Below are 25,725 nucleotides of genomic sequence, written 5' to 3' on the forward strand. Positions count from 1 at the left end.
TCACATCCCGCCTTTATGTAGTGGCAAGCCAAACAGGCCAGGGGCAGTCAGGAGGGGGTCGCAGGGGGGGCAATCTCTCCCCCACCCCCACTCTTTCTGGCACTCAAGGGCTGAACATGCCCCCAGAACAGAGGTCGCACTTTGGCGTATCAGGGCATTGACTTAGCTGCTGCCTTGAGTTCCCCTGTCTGCATCTTCCTTCCTTAGCGGCACTTAGGTAGGTAGCTATCACAGCACCCTGTAGCCATGAGTTCCATAGGTCCATCGCATACTGTGCAAACGGGAGTTTCTTTTGATGTGCAGTAAACCTGCACATCAATTCCAGCAAACAGCTCCAAGGAGAGGAAGCAAGGCCATTTCCCCATTTCTACCTATCCCCCATTCGCAATCTGTGACAGTTTCCTTCATGCTCCCTCCTGTTTAAGCCTCTCTTCATCGCAGCAGCGAGGGCTGAAGCACATGAGGCAAAGGATACAGGGGCCTTCACCAGGCAGGGAGACCCGCAACTCAAGGCACAGCAGCTGGGGAACTCTCTGCCACAAGGCGAAAGGGACTGCTACAGATTTCTGCAGAAAGCTCGCTCATTGGCGGGGCGGACGTTTTGCTCACAGGAGATCCCCTGCAGGCAGCCAACGATGCCAGTGACACAGTTGCTCTGCCAACAATGCAAGCCTGTTAAATATTTACAGCCCTACAAGTGAGATCCAAAACAATTGCAGTGCAGCCCAAGAACGTGACCTCAATTCCAGGTGAGGTGAGGAGCCTGGTAATGATGCCATGGGGAGGAGGGGCAGGATGCCTCCCACAGCGAGTGCAGTGGGTCGAAAGGATGCCCGGATCCTGTTAACAGCTTAGAGATGGGGGGCATCCCAGGGGAGAAAGAAGAGAAGGAGACCCCTGCAGTTCCCCAGTTGTATGCAATTGTACACACGTGGAGGCCAGGAACCCGGAGGTGGTGGGTGACTTGCGAGGAGACCCTCCCCCGAGCCCAAAGATGCTATGGGGTCTCCTCATGATCCAGAGGCGCAGCGGGACCTTATGGAGGCCGCTCAGTTGAGGCTAAAGCGGTGGCTGCTGTGCTACCCCATGTGTCAGTTGTTAGGCGGGGAAGCTGAGCAGCCTCAACAAAGCCCCACTGCGCCTCCGGCTCACGAGAAGACCCTCCCCTACACCAGGCAGGTCCTTCGCTCGACTAGCGCAAGGGCCTCCCCACTCAGGTTTCAAAGTGTGATCCCTTGTCAGGGGCCCTGCAGAGATGCCCATGCAGGTGTTAGTTTCTGTGTGTTGCCACTGTGCAGTGCTCTTGGAGTCACAGGACTCTGTTTACATTCCTGGGATTCCAGACTGTTGGAAGTCTCACAGAAGACAGGAGACGGATGTGACGTTACTGGTTTCCTCTTCCTTTGTTGTTCAGTTGCTCTCTGTCTTTCACAGAGAGAGGATGAGTTCTTTTCTGTCTGTGTAGCTTAGTAATAAGCTCGTACCTATGGGACCACCGCTCCTGGTATGCCCCACGGAGGACCTTAAGGTCCCTAAATAGCAACACCCTAGAGGTCCTGGGCCCTAAGGAAATTAGATTAGCCTCAACCAGAGTCAGGGCCTTCTCAACACTGGCTCCGGCCTGGTGGAACGCTCTGTCTCATGAGGCCAGGGCCCTGTGGGATCTGATTTCTTTCCGCAGGGCCTGTGAGACAGAGTTGTTCTGCCTGGCCTTTGGCTTGGAGCCAATTTGATTCCCTCCCTCTCTTTCTTTTTCCTTTCTCCTCCTGTGAAGAGGCTACATCCTAATGTTTGAATGTTGTATTTTAATCTTTTTTAAATTGCATTTTAATCAACATGTTTTTATTATTGATTGTTAGCCGCCCTGAGCCCGGTCTTGGCTGGGGAGGGTGGGGTATAAATAAAAATTTATTATTATTATTAATATTAAAACTCCTTGCAATGTAGCTCATAAATCTCATCACTTCTGCTGCTGGATACTCTGCACAATGGGAACGTGCTTGGAGGCTCAGGTCGTTATTCACGTCAGTGGCGATTCCGAAGGGCTCGACCGGCAGAGGAGTCGCTCGGTCGAACGCAACTCCGACAGCGGGGGTCCATCCCCTGGCCCTGGGGGGGGGCTCCCTCATGGCCCTTACTTGTCAATGAGCAGCTCCACCAGATGCAGGTGCCCGCAGGTGGCGGCGGCATGCAGAGGGGTCCAGAGCTCACTGTCGCAGGCGTTGACGTCGGCCCCGGCTTCCAGCAGCAGCAGCACAATGTCCCTGTAGTCGTCGATGCAGCACTAGGGGAAGAGGAGAAGGGGAGGAGAGGCATGAGGACAAGGCAGAGCAGAGGGGCTCTCGCTGGGGAGCTTCACTTGCCCTCAAAACACACCCCACTCCCCTCCAGGAGCAGCAATTCAGGAAGTGTGGCTTCTGTCCAACAGAGAGCACCCCCCTTCTTCAGCTCTCTTGGCCCTTCGCACCCCACGGGGCATGACTTTCACACAAGAGGGACAGATCTAGGACCCCTCTCGCGGGCTGCCCCATGGGAGATGCACCACACATAGCCTGGGCTGAGGAAGCTGGAGGTCTTTAAGGACCCTGGTACCTACGGGACCGCCTCTTCCGGTCTGCCCCACGGAGAGCCTCAAGGTCCATAAATAGCAACACCCTAGAGGTCCCGGGCCCTAAGGAAGTCAGATTAGCCTCAACCAGAGCCAGGGCCTTTTCAGCACTGGCCCCGGCCTGGTGGAACGCTCTGTCTCATGAGCATAGGCGCCGACTCCATGGGGCCCGAGCCCCCTCAAAAATTCGTTTGGGGGGGCTCTGCCCCCCCAATAATTTAAGAAAATTATTACCGTAAATTTCGCTCTATAACACACAGATTTTTTCTCCTAAAAAGTAAGGGGAAATGTCTGTGCGTGTTATTGAGCGAATGTGTGGTCCCTGGAGCCGGAGCGCAGGGGCAAAAATAGGCAAAAATCAGGCAAAAATAAGATCGGGCGGTCGGGCGGAGGGAAGGCGGAAGCTGCTGCTTTCCTGCATTCTGCCTCAGGGTCTTACTGCCCACCCGCTTCTGTTGCTGCGTTTGCTCAAACTCAACAAAGAGCAGGGAATCCCCTGCCCTCCTGGCAAGCAGAGGGTTAAGGAAAGGATCGAGCCCTTCCTTCTAATTATTTCCTAGTCACACTGCGTGCAGGCTCCAGCCCACCACCTCCTCCTCTCCGTGCTCTAGGGACTCGCAGGTGGGAGAGAGGGGGGGGGGCTGGCTTGGGGGGACGAGACTTTTGCCTTCCTTTCCTCCCCACCCCGTTAAACTCCTCCCCTGCATTCTTAGCCAGCTGCTTCTCCGCACACCCCTCTTGTGCTTCTTGTCTCTTCTGTGTTTTTCCTTCCCTCCCCATTTAAAACGTGGTGACAAAGCATGGATCCACATGGATCCTCAGGATTTTTGCATTGGGTCACCCCAAATTCACCATCAGATCACATAGCATGTTCATGGCTACATCTTGCACCAAAAAAATCACGCATCCACTGTTGCCTAGGGTCACAGTGGTGCAAAAACGTGGTTACAAAGCACGGATCCACATGGATCCTCAGGATTTTTGCATTGGGTCACCCCAAATTCACCATCAGATCACATAGCATGTCCATGGCTACATCTTGCACCAAAAAAATCACGCACCCACTGTTGCCTAGGGTTACAGTGGTGCAAAAACGTGGTTACAAAGCACGGATCCACATGGATCCTCAGGATTTTTGCATTGGGTCACCCCAAATTCACCATCAGATCACATAGCATGTCCATGGCTACATCTTGCACCAAAAAAAATCACACACCCACTGTTGCCTAGGGTCACAGTGGTGCAAAAACGTGGTTACAAAGCACGGATCCACATGGATCCTCAGGATTTTTGCATTGGGTCACCCCAAATTCACCATCAGATCACATAGCATGTCCATGGCTACATATTGCACCAAAAAAATCACGCACCCACTGTTGCCTAGGGTCACAGTGGTGCAGAAACGTGGTTACAAAGCACGGATCCACATGGATCCTCAGGATTTTTGCATTGGGCTACTCCAAACTCACTGTCAGATATTAAAAATCTTTATAAAATAGAGAATTTAATACATACAGAATGTTAATTTTTCAGTTTCGAAATATTAGTACTAGTTTAGTACTGTATTTCTATATTACTATAGTACTGTATTAGTTATTTTCAAATACTTAAATATTTTTAGGGTGTAAAACCCAATTAAAGCCCGTTATTTACATACAGTATTACAGTATTTACATACAGTATTAGGCATACTGTATTAACTTTATTAACTGTATTAAAGCATTAAATTTGAGATATTATTTTTATTTAATGAACCCTCAGCCTTATTCAAAGTAAGCTTAAATTAGCTATTTCACTTATTAATCAAAGTGCTATTACTGTGCGACAGCAATATTTTATGTTTTATTCTTTTAATGATAGTTTAGGATTTATTTAAATATCATTTCAGTCTTTTCAGAGCTATATATTCACTGCTCTGTAATAGTCTATAAGCATAATTGTTACTGTAAATTAAATTAGCTTTTTACGAAAATACCGTGCGTGTTTATGTTTTGTTTCTTTTTTCAAAGCCAAAAAGTGTTTCAGGCTTGTCGAGTTTCCCGGAGTGTGGAGTTATAGAGAGTCGAGTTTTCGGGGTTCTAATGTTGATCATATGACTCTAAAATACTTTTTAAAAACTTTAAAACTCACTAATTTTCATCTAAAATTTAGAAAACCTCCCGGGGCAGTACCCCGGTATGGGCCCCCCCAATATTTTTTATAAGTCGGCGCCCCTGCTCATGAGACCAGGGCCCTGCAGGATCTGATTTCTTTCCGCAGGGCCTGTAAGACAGAGTTGTTCCACCTGGCCTTCGGCTTGGAATCAACTTGATCCCCTCCTCCTCTTTCCTTTCTCCTTCTGTGATGGAACTCCTATTTGGGGACTTCCCTGGCTTTTCTCTGGCCCACGTAGGACCAGTCTGGATAGTTGGCCTTGGTGAAGACTTGACGTTTTCTTCCCCAAAAAGTTTTTGATTTGAGTTTCCGCTGAAATGAGGCTGCATTTTTATGTTGTATTTTAATCTTGTTTTTAAGTTGTATTTCAATCAGTTCTTTTTATACCTGGTGTTAGCCGCCCTGAGCCAGGTCTTGGCTGGGGAGGGCGGGGTATAAATTATTATTATTGTTATTGTTATTATTATTATTATTATTATTATAGCAGAGGATGGATGGCCATCTGTCATGGATGCTTTCGTTGAGTTTCCTGCATTGCAAGGGGGCTGGACTGGATGACCCTCGGGGTCCCTTCCAATTCTATGATTCTGAGCACAAGAGCTTTTTACCAGGGTTGCCTCTCAGCCAGGATAAAACCCACTAAGCCTCATAACCAGGCTGCTGGAATTTCAGAACGAATTCACTCGGTTTGTCAAGCCGCAACTCATCTGGCATTCTGGACCTGCAGGATTTGGTTCTCTGCTCAGGGCAAGGACCCCGTCAGGACCAGAGAAGATGCTGCGGAGGAAGCTCAAGGGCCCAACGAAAGCAAAAGCCTTGGTGTGTAAAAGACTCCGTGCCAGAACAGTGCATTAAAGGAAACTGAGTTTGCAGCTGTATGTGTTATGCAAAAAAGCCAAGAGGGAATAAACACACCTCCCTGCTGCCAGGCAGACCCCCCTCTAACCACTGGCGCTCCTGCCCAAAAGCGCCACCTCCAGCCATTGCCCACACACTTCAGGCAGGTCCAAATTTGCATCCTGTGGGTCTGAAAACTTGCTCTCTTTTTCTCCTTTGAACAGGAGGCAGGACTCTGAAAGATGAACTCTTACACTCCGTTCCGATTTCTACGTTTATAAAATGCAACTGTTTAATATATATTTTGGGGGGGGGGTTATAATTCAAAGAGGATGGGCAAAAAAAGAGAGGGCATAAATGGCAGCTTAGGAAATGGGAAGCTGCCTCCGCACCCCACAAGCAAGGACCACCCCTCAAAGTAGATTGCTGCATATCATTCATGGAGGACGTTGCTCTGTTCTTGGGGGGGGAGCAGATTCCCACAGTACAAGATGCTTCTGCTGCCTATTCACAACCCCCCACCCCAAGCCAAGGAAGGATATAGGCAGGGACATGAACAGCCGAAAGAAGCTGTGGAACTCAGACTTCCCCCTTTCCCCCTTCTATAGCTACAAGGATCACATTCACCCAGTGCTATACCATAATAATAACAATAATAATAATAATAATTTATTCTTTATACCCGCCCATCTGGCTGCGCTTCCCCCCAGCCACTCTGGGCAGCTTCCAAAAAAATATTAAAATACCGTAATACATCAAACATTAAAAGCTTCCCTAAACAGGGCTGCCTTCAGATGTCGTCTAAAAGTCTGGTACTTGTTGTTGTCTTTGACATCTGATGGGAGGGCGTTCCACATGGCGGGTGCCACTACCGAGAAGGCCCTCTACCTGGTTCCCTGTAACTTGGCTTCTCGCAGGGAGGGAACCGCCAGAAGGCACTCGGCACTGGACCTCAGTGTCCAGGCAGAACAATGGGGGTGGAGATGCTCCTTCAGCTGCACTGGCTCACAGTGGAGTACAGGATCAGGTTCAAGGTGAGGGTTTTAATCTTTAAAGCCCTATACAGCCTAGGACCCTCGTCCCTACGGGACCACCTCTCCGGTTATGTCCCACGGAGGACCTTACGGTCTACAAATAAAAACATCTTGGAGGTCCCGGGCCACACGGCAGTTAGGCTGGCCTCAAACAAAGCCAGGGCTTTTTCGGCTGTGGCCCCAATCTGGTGGAATGCTCTGTCACAAGAGACTAGGGCCCTGCGGGACTTGACATCTTTCTGCAGGGCCTGCAAGACGGAGCTGTTCCACCAAGCCTTTGGCCAAGGCACAGTCTCACCCCCTCCTTCGGTAATCCACATTAATTTGACTCTGAATTGATTTTAGAATGAATTGATTTTAGAATGTATTTCAATAAATTGATTGTGATTTTATGTAAACTGTGTTATTTTTACTGTTGTTAGCTGCTCTGAGCCCAGCTTCGGCTGAGGAGGGCGGGATATAAATATATTATTATTATTATTATTATTATTATTATTATTATTATTATTATTATTGAGGACAGCTTCCTACATACAGCTGGGTGACAATGCACATTCCTCCTAGGAACTCCATTACCCAAAAGGGGAGAAGGGATGACAAACGCCTGTCTGCACAGAAGGAATTCCCACCTTGCCCTGTCCAACCTTCCCCCCCCCCCCACCGCCTTCATTTTGCAAGTGAGGGCTGGGATTAAAGGCTCAGCGGGGCACATTTTTCAACCAGAGTTCACAGCATGCAAAGGATCAGCAGAAGGAAATTACATTTGGCACTGGAGGCTGCTGCTTTCTTGCCCAAAGGGGGGGGGTGGGCAGCAAGCGGTGGGGTGAGCAGAGCAGAGAGGCCATAAAAGTCTATGATCGTATGATCATTCCAGGCCCTTTATACCCTGTGGCTGGCTGGCACCGACGATGAGAGGCAGGTGGGGAACCTGGAAAGCAGGTACTGGGCTCACCTGGTGCAAGGCAGTGAGGCCATCTTCGTTGTACAAATTGGGGCTGAGGCCGCTCTGGAGGAACTGGCGAACTGCAAGAAACAAAAGACCCTTTTTAGACAAGCAGACTCATAGCTGTCAACTTTCAGATTTGAAAACAAGGGATCAGCAGCCTCACCTGTCCCGGGGACAGTCTACGGGATATCTAACAATCCGGGATAGTGGCGGGAAGCAGCGGGAAACGGCACTGGAATAAAGGAATTTCCCACAAAAAAAGGGAAGGTTGACAGCTATGCCCAGACTGGGTCAGGGAGTCAAAGGGAACAAGAGGGTGCAAGGATAGGAAGAGAAACAAGGACTCCCCCCCCTGTATAATCCATACAGATTCTGGGATCCCAATCATTTTGAGAATGTACTGATCATTTTTGCACAGTACTCAGTACTTGGTTTGGGCCCCTTTTGCATCAATTACTGCCTCAACGCGGTGTGGCATGGATGCTATCAGCCTGTAATTGATGCAAAAGAGGCCCAAACCAAGTACTGAGTACATATGCATGCTTCTGCTTCTCAGAGGTCCAATATTGCTCGATTTGCAATCCTTGTTTTGCTGATTTCATTTAATATTCTAATTTTCTGAGATTGTTGATTTGGGGTTTTCATCAGCTGTACAAAATAATCATCACAATTATAACAAATAATTCTGCAAGTGACGTATCTCGCTTGCATGTCATGAGTCTCTCTCATATATTAGTTTCACCTTTTAAGTTGAATTACTGAAATAAATGAACTTTTCCATGATATTCTAATTTTCCAAGTTTCACCTGTACTAGCTGTTCGCTTCTCAATATTCTCTGGTTGGCCTCTGTTATTTTCTCCTACCAACAGAGAACCTACGTAAGGACTCTATATGGGCTCTTGAGTACCCCATAAGGGGAAAGGGGCAGATTTTGGTTTACAACGCCACACACTGGGCAATCCGTCGGCTGCGGTTTTGATCACCTTAAAGGGCTGCTAACTCCTTTAAGGCTCTTCTTGCCCATGCTTGGGAGGAATCGCCTTCCTGAATGACATAACAAAGAGAGCGCAGCAGTGACCACAAACACCTCTGGCACTGAAGCGCATAGACAGTCCCGGGAGCAGCCGAGGTGATGCAGGGAAGGAGGCCACTCAGGTTGGCCAGGTTGGGTAAGTAGGTTAACACCTTGGCCTGGCCTGGCCCAGGTTTGTAACCCAGGCTCCCTTGACACCGCAAGTTGTCGACTGTTTATAGTTGGCTCAAAGACAGCAGCCACATCCTTTGCCCTGGCTGAAACTGGAGCCTCCAGCTGAGGTAGAGCCGGGGCAAGGACAGGCGTTTGGGGTGCGTGTCCGCAACACAACAGCTTAAGATGCACATCACTAAGTGTCAGATGTTGGTGGTGGTTGCTCATGAATAATCAGGCAGAACTCTGACCTGGCTTTTACAGGTTTTACTCTGCGAACTATTTACAGTAAGTGACAGCTGGACTCCGAAGAATGGATGCTTTTGAATTATGGTGCTGGAGGAGACTCTGGAGAGTCCCATGGATTGCAAGAAGATCCAACCTCTCCATTCTTCAGGAAATCAGCCCTGAGTGCTCACTGGAAGGACAGATCCTGAAGCTGAGGCTCCAAGACTTTGGCCACTTCATGAGAAGAGAAGACTCCCTGGAAAAGACCCTGATGTTGGGAAAGATGGAGGGCAGAAGGAGAAGGGGACGACAGAGGACGAGATGGTGGGACAGTGTTCTCGAAGCTACCAGCATGAATTTGACCAAACTGCGGGATGCAGTGGAAGACAGGAGTGCCTGGCGTGCTCTGGTCCATGGGGTCATGAAGAGGCGGACATGACTAAATGACTAAACAACAACATTTACAGTGCAGATCTACCAAGTTCATGTCCGGCTCAGTCACTTGCAGAATCTGGGAGTGGCCCCTTCCGGCTTCTCCCCCAACATAAGAACTTTGACACCCCAAGCCTCCTCCTCCCCTCCTTGCGTTTCGCCCCTCTGCGCAAGCTGGGCGACGGAAGGGGCGTGCGTCCCTCCTGGCCAGCCTGGCGAGGTGAGGTGCCAGGGCTCTCCGCAGCATCCTCAAGCCCTTTCCTCGCTTGGCTGGCCCCTTCCCTCTCTTCCCCACTGGAGGTGTGGCTTTTCCCATCGCTGGAAGAGGAACTGCTCCTCAGGAGTTTCAGAGGCTCTCTGTATCCCCCCGCCCCCCGCCTCCCTCCCCGGTTCTGATGGCCGGATCCAGGAACTGAATAAGGCCTCACCTTGACCAAAACAAAACTAGCCCCTTTGCCAGGAGTGAAGGAGTGGACAGCCCAGGCAGGGGGAGAGGATGAATCATGGTCCCCCTTCTCCATCACAGGCTGACACAGGGCAGGCAGGCTGGCTTAAGGGTTGCATCCTGGTGGTGGCAGCAATGCACGGCAGCAGCCCAACCACCCCTTTGGCTCCACAGAGTTGCAAAGGGACCCAGAGCAGGGGTCAGTACCCTTTTTCAGCAGGAGGCTGGTCCACAGTCCCTCAGACCATGTGGGGGGCCGGACTATATTTTGGAAAAAAATATATGAACCAATTCCTATGCCCCAAAAATAACCCAGAGATGCATTTTAAATAAAAGCACACATTCTACTCATGTAAAAACACCAGGCAGGCCCCACAAATAATCCAGAGATGCCTTTTAAATAAAAGCACACATTCTACTCATGTAAAAACACGCTGATTCCTGGACCATCCGCGGGGGGGGGATTGAGGTGATTGGGCCGGATCCGGCCCCCGGGCCTTAGTTTGCCTACCCATGTGCTAGAGAGTCATCCGGGTGAGGCTGGGCATGTCCTCTGCCTGCCCACAGCAGGCTGGGAAAATGTAGGATCTGAGGAGAGGAGCAGGTGGAGCATTTCCAAATAAATTAGCATATAATAAAGACGTTTCTCCATTTTTGAATCACACGGTCTCTCCCTGTCGTATAAAAAAGTGCATGCAGTACGAAAGCTTTCCATGGAGAGATCGAAGGAGCTGGCGTGGGTGCACACATCTTTCCATACTTTCAGAGCTGCCTTTGAAAAGGGATTCAAAAATATTATCGTTATGTATTAAAAGTGGCAGACTCGGTACGCTATATAATATCACAAAATTGTAGAGTTGGAAGGGACGCCAAGGGTCATCTAGTCATTAAAGGTACCCCTGTCCGTACGGGCCAGTCTTGACAGACTCTAGGGTGGTGCGCTCATCTCACTCTATAGGCCAGGAGCCAGCGCTGTCCGGAGACATTTCCGGGTCACGTGGCCAGCGTGACATCGCTGCATCTGGCGAGCCAGCGCAGCACACGGAACGCCGTTTACCTTCCCGCTAGTAAGCGGTCCCTATTTATCTACTTGCACCCGAGGGTGCTTTCGAACTGCTAGGTTGGCAGGCGCTGGGACCAAGCGACGGGAGCTCACCCCACCGCGGGGATTCAAACCGCCAACCTTTTGATCGGCAGGTCCTAGGAGCTGAGGCTTTAACCCACAGCGCCACCCGCGTCCCTCATCTAGTCATTAAGAATGGATAAATATGAAGAAATCTGGAAGGTACATTTAAGCGATAAGGCGGATAGTAGGGGGAGTAGGGGGAGGAGAGAGTGGTTTGAAAATATTGTTGAAAAGGTGTAGTCATAGGTATATCAGTGTATTCAAATCAGAATTGTCAAATTGTGTTATTAGTGTTGTTATGATTTTTGTTGTATGTGTCTTTTGCGGTTGTTGTTTATATTGAAAAAATGATTAAATTATTTTTTTTAAAGGGTCATCTGGTCCAAACCCCACACAATGCAGGAATATACAGTGGTACCTTGGGTTACAGACGCTTCAGGTTACATACGCTTCAGGGTACAGACTCTGCTAACCCAGAAATAGTACCTTGGGTTAATAACTTTGCTTCAGGATGAGAACAGAAATCACGCAGCAGCAGCGGGAGGCCCCATTAGCTAAAGTGGTACCTCAGGTTAAGAACAGTTTCAGGTTAAGAACAGACCTCCAGAACGAATTAAGTATTTAACCCGAGGTACCACTGTATATATGGACACAGGTGGCGCTGTGGGTTAAAGCCTCAGTGCCTAGGACTTGCCGATCGAAAGGTCGGCGGTTTGAATCCCTGCGGCGGGGTGCGCTCCCGCTACTCAGTCCCAGCGCCTGCCAACCTAGCAGTTCAAAAGCACCTCCGGGTGCAAGTAGATAAATAGGGACCGCTTACCAGCGGGAAGGTAAACGGCGTTTCCGTGTGCGGCTCTGGCTCGCCAGATGCAGCTTTGTCACGCTGGCCACGTGACCCGGAAGTGTCTCCGGACAGCGCTGGCCCCTGGCCTCTTAAGTGAGATGGGCGCACAACCCCAGAGTCTGTCAAGACTGGCCCGTACGGGCAGGGGTACCTTTACCTTTACCTTTACCACTGTATATATATTTTATCAAACTCCAAATTTGCCACCACGTTTTATCATTTGTGTTATGCATTATTCTAATTACATTTTGAATATGGCTAGCATCATATCTTTGCAAATGAGATAAACACACAACTACACAGAAACAAACCCACAAACCCCGGTCAGATCACAGCTAATCGTAATCTTTTACACTGTTGTACGAAGTTTACATCGCCTTTAACGAGTCCTAGTGTTATGAGAGAGGGAGGGGGATTTTTCTCAAGCAAGTGTCTGGAACAAGGCAGGCTCCTGAGAGCCTTTGGGGGCCTCTGACCTCCCCCAGCCCCAACCGAGGCCTTACTTGTGTAATAAAAAAATTTAAGGTCTCATATATACAATAAATGTTCATAAATGTACCAAGCAAACACGTACATAAATATATAAACCACATGTCTGGAGCAGCACAGGAACACCATCCTGAAACCATTTTGACTCTCAAACTGACCAAATGTTTCTCTGCAAGGGGGGGGGAGGGAACCTTCCCATTTTTCTCAGGAATTGGGAAATCACCATCTCAAAGGAATGGCCAGACTACCAGAAAAGGCAATCAGATAAGGCATTATCAGATAGCCTGGCAGACAGGAAAAACAACATTCAAATTTCTGTTGTAGACCGCCTTTCTGTGATGTAGGTATGATGTATCTGGGGGGTGGTCTTGGGCTACACCCCTTCTGTGAGGTATGTATGATTCAGGAATTAAGTAGTTATAATAACAAAAGAGTGGCCAAAACCCAGATAGTGCAATCAGGTAACTTGCCAGACAGGAGATAAACAACGCACTCAGATTTCTGTTGTAGACCGCCTTTTCTTTGATGTATGTATGAAGTTTCTGGGGGGTGGTCTTGGACTCCAGGGTGGGCAATTTAAAATGTCTATATAAGGGCAGACACACCTTTGTTCTGGGTCCTCCTCCTTTCCTGCATGTGTGGGGAGCACCCTGTTGCAGCAGATCCCTAAAGATCAGGCTTACTAGCTGCTTTGCTTCTCAATATTCTCTGGTTGGCCTCTGTTATTTTCTCCGACCGATGGGGAACCTACAAAAGACTCTATAAGGGCTCTTGTGTCCCCCATAAGGGAATAAGGACAGCTTTTGTTTGCAACATTGCCACGGGCAGGCAGGCTGCAGCGTTCATCAGGAAAGCCTGCCCCACTGTGACCCCAGGCAGGACCTCGCTCATGTCAGGAGGGTCACAGCATGGTGAGGAAGGAGCGGCGTTGCTGCCACGTGACTCCCTCACCGGGGCTTTGATTGCTATTGAAAGAGGAACGATTTTGTCCGTGTTGCCCTGCAGGATGGAACAATAATCTGCACTGCGTGACCTCAACATCGCAACTGTGAGCCGGTCGCTTAAATTAAACAGTCAGATGCAATTTAAAAAATCAGAGCTAAAACCCAAGAGGGTGTGTTGGTGTGTTTTGTTTTAGCAAAGAGAATCTCTCATGTTAACCACCGCAAACCCTGGAGTACGTGAGCCACAAATGCAAATTTGGGAGAGGCAGCTCAAGGGCAAAAGGAGGTCCTGTTCAGAAGGGCCCAGACACAATTCTTTGTGGTCTCCCTAAGAAATCTCACTTAACTCCAGAGCCACCAATGCAGGATCAGCCATGAGACTCTGGGCAAACTGGGTCTGTGGTTTCATACCAAGCAAATGCCGCAACACACACACCCTTCTGCTTTTCCAGATAATTATAATAATAATAAATAGTAATTTATTATTTATACCCCGCCCATCTGGCTGGGCTTCCCCAGCCACTCTGGGCGGCTTCCAACAGAATATTAAAATACAATAACCTATTAAACAATAAAAGCTTCCCTAAACAGGGCTGCCTTCAGATGTCTTCTAAAAGTCTGGTAGTTGTTGTTCTCTTTGACATCTGGTGGGAGGGCGTTCCACAGGGTGGGCGCCACCACCGAGAAGGCCCTCTGCCTGGTTCCCTGTAGCTTGGTTTCTCGCAGGGAGGGAACCGCCAGAAGGCCCTCGGAGCTGGACCTCAGTGTCTGGGTAGAACGATGGGGGTGGAGACGCTCCTTCAGATGACAAATCACAGCCAATAAATGGATAAGGGTAACGGGGGGACAGGACAGGAACACTGGCATCCCTCTTGGAGCCAGAACAGACCCAAAGGGGTTATCTAATCTTGCAGGAGCCCCAAGTATGGCACAGTGGTTAGAGCGCTGGACTAGGACCTGGGAGACCAGGGCTGAAATCCCCACTTGGGCATGAAGTTCACTGGGTGGCACTGGGGACCACGCACAGCCTCTCTCAGCCTAACCTACCTCACAGGGTTGGTGTGAGGATAAAATGAGAACTACATAGGGCCCTTGAGCTCCTTGGAAGAAAGTTGGGTGCAAATATAATAAATAATAACTCGTAAACTTCAGAGCTCAAGGTGTTCAACGCAAGAAGCCTAGAGTGCTACCCAAAGCATATTATGACAGAAGCAAGCAAGCACATCATTGGAACCTAATTATTTTCTTTTAACTAGTCCCTTGATTTTATCTCTGCTGTGATTTGTCTCCTCCCAGTATTTTTAAGTTTATAGTCATAATAATAATAATTTCAATCTATATCCTGTTTTCCTCCCGAGAGTGTCCAGAGCAACAGACACAACAATGACAAAACATTAAAACCAGTTAGAAACTTTCAAGAAGTTTAAAATGTTCTAAACACATGATCTCAACCAATAATTTCAGAGTTTCCAGGAAAACTGCCCTTTGGCCATCAAATGCCTAGGCCAACAGGACTGTTTTCCAATTCCTCCTGGAAGTTACTAACGTTGGGATACAGACTTGCCTCGCTAGGGAACCACCACGAAAAAGGCCCTGGCATGGGTCAATGCCAGTCCAGAAGCCCTCAGTGCCAGTGTCACCACCAAAGCCTCTTCAGCTAATCGCAGCTGGCGCAATGCTTTCAGCACCCACAACACGTGGTCCCCTCATTCTGAAAGGGATTGCAAGGTTAAAATGCAATTTAAAATGCAGCCTCATTTTAAAAGTAGCCCATAGATCAAAACCATAAAGGGAGGGAAACATAAGGGTCAGACCGAGTCCAAACCAAAGACCAGGCGGAACAGCCCTGTCTTGCAGGCCCTGCAGAAAGATGTCAAGTCCCGCAGGGCCCTGGTCTCTTGTGACAGAGAGTTCCAAGAAGTCGGGGCCAGTACTGAAAAGGCCCTGGCCCTAGTTGAGACCAATCTAACCACCTTGCGGCTTGGGACCACCAAAGTGTTGTCATTTGTGGACCTTAAGGTCCTCCGCGGGGCAGACCAGGAAAGGCAGTCCACTAGGTATGTGGGTATATGCAGAAGAGAGCAACCAAGATGACCAAGGGAAATGGTTGAGGGAGTTGGAGATGCTCAGCCTGGATAAGAGGTGACTGAGAGGAGATGGAATCATAGAGTTTAAGCGACCCCGAGGGTCATCCAGTCCAAATCTCTGCAATGCAGGAATCTCAGCTAAAGCATCCATGACAGATGGCCATCAAAGCCCTGCTTATAAACCTTCAAGGAAGGAGAGCCCACAACCTCCCGAGGGAGACCAATATGATGGCCATCTTCCAATATCTAACGGGCTGTCCCACGGAAGATGGAGCAAGCTTGTTTTCTCCTACTCCAGAGGGTAGGAGTCAAACCAATCCATTCAAGTTACAAGAAAGGAGATTCCAACCCAATGACAGGAATAATAATAATAATAATAATTTATTATTTGTACCCCGCCCATCTGGCTGGGTTTCCTCAGCCACTCTGGGTGGCTTCTAACAAAGATTAAAAATACATTAAAATGTCACACATTAAATACTTCCCTGAACAGGGCCGCCTTCAGATGTCTTCTAAATGTCAGATAGTTGTTTATCTCTTTGACATCTGGTGGGAGGGTGTTCCACAGGGCGGGTGCCACCACCGAGAAGGCCCTCTGCCTGGTTCCCTGTAACCTCACTTCTCACAGGGAGGGAACCACCAGAAGGTCCTTGGAGCTGGACCCCAGTGTCCAGGCTGAACGATGGGAGTGGACTGGGCTGAACGATGGGAGTGGACAGAAGAATTCTGATGGCAAGAGCTGTCCGACAGTGGGATGGACTCCTTCAGGAGTCTACCTGTCTGAAGTCTACCTGTCTGAAGCTACAGCCAAACCAGTCCTCCCCACCACCACCTCAGCAGCTGACTCCTGGAGCTGGCTCTGGAACTGTCCCTCCTGGGAGTATCACCCAAGGCTAGCGAGGTCCAAGGGCGAACAACGGCAGCCATGTCTGTTCTCCAAACCCCAAATGCAATATGGCCATTGCCACTTCCACTATCCAGCCAAGCAAAAGGAGCAGCAATTTGTTCCACATTTCCTGTGCACCTTGGGAGGCTCAAGAGCCAAGGCCTGACAAACCCAAGTGAGCCAGAGATCCAGGAAATCAAGGCCAGCGAGAAGGAAGCCAGTCTTGATAGCAGCACGGGGAGAGTTTGGGTAGCAGGTTTTGTCAAGTGCAAAAAGGTCCCCAGAGAGACAGCTGAGGCCAAACCGCAAGCCTTTGTGCACACCTAGAAGCTGGATGCGCTCCAAGGGCGAGGGGTGTGTTTTCCGGCCCCAACCCCTTATGAAAACACCTGCTGTCTTCCAGCCAGGAACCTCTCCCTGCCAACAGAAACTTGCCAGAAACCCCGAGGCAGAGGGAAAACACCTACGGAGGCAACAGGAACTGGCCCTGTTTATGCGCCAAGGGGATGCAGTCAATATTGAGTCAGCCGCCTACCCAGGAGGGTGTTCAGTGGTAGAAAGCGTCGACTCGATCAAACATAGGGTGGCAAGAGGGGCATTGAAGCAACAATGGGAGCGCAAGATGGCACAAGGGAGGGGTTCTATGGGCTCAGCAGCCACGCAGCATGAAAAACCCATCAGTCCAATTCCTCTTTATCAATTGCATCTCAAGGGGAACAAGGGAAAGCTTGGCCTGCTGTCTCAGATGCCTTCAGAGTGTGTCCTAGGCCTCCTTCCAGAATCATCCCACTTCCCTTAAGCATGACTCACAAAATCACAGAACAGCAGAGTTGGAAGGGCCCCGGGGGCCATCTAATCCAACCCCCCTGCAATGCAGGAATCTCAGCTAAATCACACATGCCCAGACTGCATAAGGGCCACTGCAGAGAAGCAGGTCAGTTGGTGGCCCCACTTCGGGGTCACCATGAGGCTAAAGGTACCCCCCCTTTATGTTCATATAGTTGGATTTTTATCCAGTAGGAGAAAGTGAGTGGTCCATTACTGGATGGTAATTGGCACTGAGTTTTTTCTCACTGCTCAGAGAGGGAATCTGGTCTGTTAGGTTCCTCTCTGTTGCAACGTCACTTAATGGGATGCAGGTGGCGCTGTGGGTTAAACCACAGAGTCTAGGACTTGCTGATCAGAAGGTCGGTGGTTCAAATCCCCGCAATGGGGTGAGCTCCTGCTGCTCGGTCCCTGCTCCTGCCAACCTAGCAGTTCGAAAGCACGTCAAAGTGCAAGTAGATAAATAGGTACCGCTCCAGCAGGAAGGTAAACGGCGTTTCCGTGCGCTGCTCTGGTTCACCAGAAGTGGCTCAGTCATGCTGGCCACATGACCCGGAAGCTGTATGCTGGCTCCCTCGGCCAATAAAGCGAGATGAGCACCGCAACCCCAGAGTCGGTCATGACTGGACTTAATGGTCAGGGAACCCTTTACCTTTACCTTTACCTATGAGACTGGACTGGTACAGAGTCAGGCCCTCCCTGGGTGGGTGACAAGGAAGGGATGCTTATGATGCATCTTGAGCTGGCTTCTTGCTTCAGAGACAGAAGTGGGGAAATGAGCTGGCTGTAAATGATGCCTGATGCTGCCAGGGATTCTTTACGGACTAGACATTCCCTTTGCGGCAAGTGGTTGCTTGGGAATTAACTGCGTTATGGGGGTGGCTGATGGGAATGGCTGAGAGAGACTGGTATGTGGGGGTCGGGGGGCAGGCAAGGATGTGCTTTGTGAAACAAGAGAGTGGAGAGAGGGTGCAGCCTCTAAACCCAGCGGTTTTGCTCAGCCGCTAATGAGTTTTGTAACATGTGATTTCCTTTCAGGCATTTAAGAGGGTGTTTTGTTTTGTTCCTAATCAGGCCGCTTTACAACATGGACTTTCATTACATTTTGGCATTCGGTTTTCATTTGCAATGCTTCATCTCAATATCTTGTAATGCTGTAGCTGTGATGTTTTAAGGCATCCTTTATCTGTTTAAAGATATTGTTTCACTAAATAACTTTTAATGCTGTTTTTGTGGATTTGCGACTCAACGTCGTGAGAGTTTGCAGCAGTGAGGGTATGAAGGATCCCATTGTTCTTGCTGGCCGAGCAGGACTAGATCTGTTTCGGGTGAACACATGAGGACAGGCTTCTTCAAGGGAAGAGAACAGCTCAGAAAGGCCAGCAATTGCCTAGGGTGGGGGGCTCTCCCTGGCTGAGGGTCTTCAAGCAGAGACAGGACAACCCATCTCTTGGGGATGCTGATGCTCTGGACTTCTTGCTAAGGGTGGGGAAGGGGATGCACTAGATGGCCAGCCTTGATGCCGAAATCCAGCATCGCCTGAGCTCTGGGAGTGCAGCTTTCTCCCGATTGAAGTGCAGAGTGTTTGAGGACCAGGACATTCACAGGGAAACCAAAATGCTTGTTTACAAAGCTATTGTACTACCAACCTTACTATATGCTTGTGAAACATGGACCACTTATAAACGCCATCTCCAACTCCTCGAAAGATTCCATCAATGGTGTCTCCGAAAAATTTTACACATCACTTGGGAAGACAGGCGAACTAATGCCAGTGTACTGAAAGAAGCAAAGATCACCAGTGTTGAAGCAATGATTCTTCAACATCAACTTCATTGGACTTGTCATGTTGTGCAGATGCCTGATGATCGTCTTCCAAAGCAACTACTCTATTCCAAACTTAAAAATGGAAAGTGTAATGCTGGTGGTCAACAAAAGAGGTTTAAAGGCTTTCTCAAGGCAAATCTAAAAAAAATGTAGTATACACACTGACAACTGGGAAACACTGGCCTGCGAGCGCTCCAGTTGGAGAACAGCCTTTACCAAAGGTGTCATTGGCTTTGAAGACACTCAAACTCAGGATGCAAGGTGAAACGTGCTGAGAGGAAGGCACGCTTGGCAAATCCACACCATGATCAACTCCTGCCCAGAAACCAATGTCCCCACTGTGGAAGGACGTGCGGATCCAGAATTGGCCTCCACAGTCACTTACGGACTCACTGTTAAAACCGTGTTTATGGAAGACAATCTTACTCAGCATACGAGTGATCACTGAAGAAGAAGAAGAAGAAGATAAGGTCTCCCCCAATTCTACGATGCCACAACTGAACTGCCTGCTCTTTCCCCCTCCCTATATCTGGCACTACTAGACAGCTAGGAAGCCCACACTCTGCAGACATAACAAAGAGACATCACTCAGAGGAAATGCATTCCACATGTGCTACTACTGTTCCTGAAGATGCAGCTTCGCTGACTGTAGTTTAGATCGACTGCAGCTGTCTTTCTTATCGTAAGACAGGATCGTGATCTGACTTTTCTGCCTCTTGCGTTTTGAAAGTCACGCATTATCATCCGTTGCAATTTCTCCTGCATTTCCTGTTCTTGCTATGATGATTTAGTTACGGAACTCCAATACCGCCTGTATTCCCAAACATGCAAATATTCCCACCTCTGGGGGCATTTTCCTTCCCTGGCACAGGGCCTCCCCCCCTCAAGCCACCTCCATTAAGGCTCTGCAGCCTCCCTCTCTGGAGTTGTGCCAGGCGAATGCTTCCTGCGTTCCTAACTGGAGCCCTCAACACTCAGCCATCAGCTGGCAGGCAAAGCATCAAGTGGGCTTCAGCCTTTAGGAGCCTCTGCCCCTCACTGTGGGGGTCCTAGGGCCACCCCATTGTTGCTTCAGGACCGCAAAGGAGCAGGACTTCCTCCTCGGCTGCACAGAAGGTCAAGCACGCAGCTCCCTTGCAGGAGTTATTACAGCTAAGCCAGAACAGCTTGTTCCTGCCATGGCTCCATGTGTCCACTGTCAACAGACACAGCTCACCCACGTGACACACTCCCCGCACCCAGCCACCCCCACACCTAATGGCCTGTTTTGTACACACTTTTTTAAAAAGCTACCCATCAGCAACCTTCCAGCGCCCCCAGTTCTCATCACGCACTGTGTGTGATTTCCTGCATTTGGGAAGTGCCACTCATGTCTGCGAGAGACCATCAACCCTGTTTCAAAACAGCGGACCTGGTTGCCAGTTCGTTTCCGGGCTTCCAATTCAATGTTCTGACTCAGGGCCCAAACACCTGAAAAGCCAGCTGCACCTCTGCTGCCGAGATCAGCAGAGGGAACCCAGTTGGCAGCAAGAAGGGCCAATGGCATCTGGCTGAAGAAGGTGCCTATCGATTCTCGACTAAAGTGCGCCAAAGGGGGAGTAACTCTCCGTCTTCTGTGGTGACACCTAGCCCAATCTAGCCGCTCGGTGTCAAACGTGGTTTTCTCCCACTTCTCTCTCCCAGCAAACCGCAGGGCCCAGAGGCAGAGCGACCCCCGTGGTTGCACAAGCAAGAGGCAGAGATGCAGGTGGCTCATTCTGGGCTCCTCCTTACAAACCCAGGGACAGAAATGCCCACGTTGTGCTTTAAAGCGAGACACGCTTCCCCACAAGCCGCAGCCAGTGGCGCCCTCCACATTCCACACATTCCCCGAGTCCTAAGCTCAGCCGCCTGACCACAGCAGGTCCCTGATGGGGAGGGGCAGTGCAACATATGCTACAGAAGGTGCCTCTGGCGGTGATCCCGACTTCCTGGATTAATGCTTCAGGAGCATTTCATGCGGGGGGGGGGGGGGAGAGAATAGATGCCACTGTTGTCAGTTTCAGGGCATTAAAAGAGAAATAGATGGGTTCTTAGATGGAGATGTCGTTGACTCAGCAATTGTAGGAGACACAGAGCCCAGAGGCAAAAGGCAACGCCTGGACAGAGCGTGGGTGGTCTGGTCTGGGCCAGGGGCCAGGAGATTCCCCGGTCAGCATTCTGCCGGGCGCTCCAAGTGCTAAGGGTCAGCCAGGTGAAAGGGTCAGGGCCAGAGGAGGGGTCATGGCTGGAGGCCAAAAGCTCTGTCCTCCAGGACTATAACACTGGCAGCCTTCCCTGAAGCCACACGTAATTATCGGCTCCATTCTTCCACCGGCAGCCAAAGTACACTCTGAGCGGATCCAGCTGTTTAAAATTATTTCTATTTTCGGCTCATCCGCCTTTTCATTCAAGGATCACGTTTTGTCATTAGCTAGCCTAAGAAGAGAGCAAGAGTCGGAGGCCGAGAGCGAATCGTAAAAACCCGGCAAGCTCCTTGGCCTGCCCCTCTGCCGCGGGAGGAAGTCAAGGGGGAGCCACTAAACACAGAGAAGGGAGAAGCCGCAGCAGAGACAGACTTCGCCTCGGCACCACAGAGCAGAGCGTGACCGCTGCCTGCTGGGCTTGCATTTTCTTGCTCTTGCAGCCCAGAATTGAAGGGCAGGGATGGGGGGAGAAGAGATCTGCAGAGTTAACTTTTACCAAAGTTGCGCCGTTGGCTGTGAGGTTGCGCCATTGCTAAATGTGGTCCCTTGCACAGCCAATGCAAGTAAAAGTGAGTCTCTGCCCCAAATAGCTTACGGTATAGATTTGCGGCACGGCACAGGGGACTGACTACTAAGGGTCCAAAGCTGCCAAGGCGCAGAAGTCCCAAACTGGAACAATTCTTTTTTTACTAACAGGAGATCCACAGAGCCCAGGTGTCCTGTGGACCTACTAGAGCTTTCCTGGAGATAAAAGGCTTTCAATGGCTACTGGTCAGGATGGCCCCATGTTCACTCCAGGATCAGCACGCCTCTGAATGCAAGACTCCTGCTCCTACTCGCCTGCCCTGCCTGGGGGCTTCCTGCAGGCATCTGGCTGGAAGCAGAATACTGGACTAGGACGGCTTTTGGCCTGATCCAGCAGAGATGCTCACCTATTTAAGCCTCGCTAAGCTCAAGGCTACCATGTGTGGTTCTCATCCTGCGGATTCATTCATTAGGAGCTCAAACGTTTGAAAAGTAAGTTTGTTGGTCTAAACCAGGCGTAGGCAAACTAAGGGCCGGGGACCGGATCCGGCCCAATCGCCTTCTAAATCTGGCTCGCGGACGGCCCAGGAATCAGCGTGTTTTTACATGAGTAGAATGTGTGCTTTTATTTCAAATGCATCTCTGAGTTATTTGTGGGGCATAGGAATTTGTTCATCCCCCCCCCAAAAAAAGAATGTAGTCGGCCCCCCACAAGGTCCTTTGTGTGCAGAAGGTCCTGGGTCTAATCCATGGCATTTCCTGAGATGAGCCTGATGGATCAGGGCAGTGGCCCATCTAGTCCAGCCATCTGCTCTCAGTAGCCAACCAGAAGCCCGGTAACATCCCAAAATCTTGGGAGAGCTGCTGCCCATCAAAAATCCTGGGACTTGATGGAACAATGGTCAGACTCTGGCTAAGGCACTTGTATGTTTTCTTGCTAGGGTCTTTAACAGGCCTTTTATGTACATGTCTTTAACATCTGTACCATTGGATCCTCTGGGCTGGGGAAGACGGACGAATAAAACGAAAAGCCTCTCGCTTGCAACTGCAGAAGACTTGCTTCCTTGTGGAAGCCTTTCAAATATGTGAAAACTGCAATTTTGTCTCTGCTTGACCCCTCTTCCTGCAAAGCTCCACTTGTCACATTTCTCTAAGCCTCCCTCAAATGTTACTGAGCGGGGAGGAGAGAGCCCCATGGACGGGCACAGCCAGGATACGGCCTACTCACCTCGTAGGCCACTGAATGGGAAGGGGGGCATGGCAGAAAGAGGAAACTGGCAGTGCCAACCGGGTCTGGCTTCTAGTTTCTGCAACACACCAGCAAGTCTTATAGAAGAAAGGCAGCAAGCTTGGGAAGAAAGGCAGTGGAGTGGGGTGTTTTTTTTTGGGGGGGGGGGCAGGTCATTCAGTGGATAAAGATGCCACTGAAGAACCCAGGAAGATTCCACTTCCTCGGAGAGCCGGGCAGCTTCAGCAGTGCTGGTCAACTAACCATTATGCTTTTAAAAATGTCAAGCACCTCTGTTGCTCTCCAGTAAAGCCCCTCCAGCGACACTTAAATCTTCCTTAAAATACGACGACAGAACTGATTGGGGCAAATCATGGGCAGCCACAACTAGAGGCATTAGGCAACTCCATCCCCAGAAGCAGCCGGTCCTATGAAAGGCTTTCTGAACATCAGAGAACTTACTCTGAGTGTATCTTGGCAATTGTTTCATTGGATTTTCAAAGGATGCTTCCAAGGAGGTGTGATTTGCATGCGGTGAGACAGGCCTACGCACACTTCCAGGGTTTGCACACAGAACAAAGAGCATTAAAAGGATCCGAAACTCTTTAACTCCTTGTTGCACAATCTTCTATTGTAAGTTGCAGAGAGAACTTAGTATCTTACGGGGTGGCAAACAAATGTTGCTCGTTAAAAACTGGCTTCTTGGATTAGTAGAGCTTCTGATTATGCTATGAACCTGCACCCCCACAGCATCACTTGTCAGGGGTGGCCCCACCAGGGGGGCCTTGAGGCTGGGGGGCAATAAGCCCTTGGCTGAATCTCATCCCCTGGGTTTGCACCTGTTTCTTTCCCCTACATCTTTTCTTAGCGTCCAAAGCCTCTTTCGTTGCACCTGGTAGATACTGCTTTCCTTGTTGATTCCCCTCAAAGCCAGGCTAGAGCACACCAGCGACCCAAGTAGAAATATGTCTAGAAGTGTTTATGAAGCAACCGACTTCAGTAGGCTCTGATGCTGAACTGAAATTCCAAAAGAGTTTCATGGAGCTTCCTCCCTAGCAAGCAGGCTTGGATCGCAGCCCCGGCATTTTCCCTTCACCGTTTTAATCAGTGGGATTGAAATGGTTTTAAATTTGATTTCTATTTTTTTGTTGATGTTACATTTCTATTCTGCACTATTCCATTCCTCACTGTAGCATCACAAGAACCCTGCGAGAGAAGCCGGGCTGACTGGATGATCTGCCCAAGGCCATCACACAGCGACCTTCACAGGCAAGTGGAGAGTTTCCTGCAGAACTGAGCAGGAGCAGCCTTTCGGATTCACAGACTAACCCCGCATTCCTGTGCATGTCTACGTGGAAGTAATCCCACTGAGCTGAGAGGGCCTTGTTCCTTAGGACTGCAGCCACAGACTGGAATCTCCGCTCCCTTATCTGGAAGTCTGCCCCTCTGGGCACACACAGGAATGTGCTCTACGAGTTCTGTGAAATTCACATGTTTACATGTTCGAGTCAACAATGGCTGCCACACTACTGAGACGAGTGTGGAATTCTGAAAGAACAACTATCCTCCTTCTCACTTTGAGAGGGGCGGAATAATATGGCCAAGGCTTGCAAGGGGAAGTAAAGGAACGGAGAAATTAAGAGACTCAAAGGCTGCAGTAAAGGAAAGAAGGAAATCGAGGACCAACAGGATGGGGCCTTTGGGAATCAATGGAGGACCACAATGATACTGCTATGTGGGATTATAGAACTATAGGGTTGGAAGGGAGCCTCTGGGGTCATCTAGTCCAACCCCCTGCAATGCAGGAATCACAACTAAAGCATCCCTGACAGATGGCCGTCCAAGCTCTGCTTAGAAGCCTCCAAGGAAGAGAGCCCACCACCTTCCCAGGGAGTCCGTTCCACTGTCAAATGGCTCTTACAATGACAGATGGCCATATTTGTATTTCTTATTTGTATTTCTGCAGCTATAACTGGACACACAGTGCTCCTAACCGGAGCCAAATACAGAAAAACTTACAACAACTTGGGTCTTTGTTGTTTGCACGTTGCTATAGCAGAACAAAGTTTTCTCGAGACACAACTCCTTATGGCTTGCCAGAATCCTCATTTTTCTTAGGTTTTCTAGCTCTTGCGGCAAGAGGGCTGGGAGGAAAACATGGGAAACTGACCACATTTCCCAGATTCATTATGCTTTCAACTTTCATGATTCCCAGACCAATATGCTAGGTTGGGGAAGGCTGACTGAGGGACTGAAATATGGTAATGGTACCCCCCTATTCTGCCTTGGTCAGACCCCACCTGGAGTCCTGTGTCCAGTTCTGGGCACCTCAGCCTAAGACAGACGTTCAACAAGTTGGAACATGTGTAGAGGAGGGTCGGGAAACCAAGCCTCAAAAGGAACTGTTGAGGGAGCTGGGAATGTTTGGCCTGGAGAAGAGAAGGCGATAGAATAGCCATCTTCAAATATCTGCAGGGCTGTCACACGCAAGATGGCATAAGCTGATTTTCTGAGGCTCTGGAGCAGGCATCCCCAAACTTGGCCCTCCAAATGTTTTGGGCCAAGTTTGGGGGTGCCTGCTCTGGAGGGTAAGACCCAAACCAATGGATTCAAATGACAAGAAAAAAGTTTCCGACTTAACGTAAGGAAGAACTTTCTGATGGTAACAGATATTCAAGAGTGGAACGGACTCCCTGCGAAGGTTGTGGACTCTCTTTCATTGGGGATTTTTAAGCAGAGGTGGGATGGCGATCTGCAGGAGGGGTTGGACTAGATGACCCGCAGGCTCCCTTCCAACTCACCAATTTCATGCCTCTCCGATTCCCCAGCCCTGCTGCCTGAGATGGCT

At 49.6% G+C, this 25,725-nt stretch overlaps 2 protein-coding genes across 3 annotated transcripts in view; both read right to left on the reverse strand.

The window, feature by feature from the left end:
• The window catches only part of LOC310849215 (flap endonuclease 1-like), a 200,919-nt gene that overhangs the window by 17,043 nt on the left and 158,151 nt on the right, over positions 1-25,725 (reverse strand). The gene's annotated exons all lie outside the window — the stretch shown is intronic.
• PPP1R16A (protein phosphatase 1 regulatory subunit 16A) overlaps positions 1-25,725 on the reverse strand; it is a 53,621-nt gene that overhangs the window by 11,386 nt on the left and 16,510 nt on the right. For both annotated transcript variants that reach the window (XM_083749227.1, XM_083749228.1), the window contains exons 3-4: positions 7,586-7,656; positions 2,139-2,284 (exon numbers count right to left, since the gene is read on the reverse strand). In XM_083749227.1, the coding sequence (XP_083605353.1) occupies positions 2,139-2,284; positions 7,586-7,656 (217 nt within the window). The remainder of the gene's footprint in view (positions 1-2,138; positions 2,285-7,585; positions 7,657-25,725) is intronic.

This window comes from Podarcis gaigeae (assembly GCF_964106915.1).
Source record: "Podarcis gaigeae genome assembly, chromosome: 7".
NCBI lineage: Eukaryota > Metazoa > Chordata > Lepidosauria > Squamata > Lacertidae > Podarcis > Podarcis gaigeae.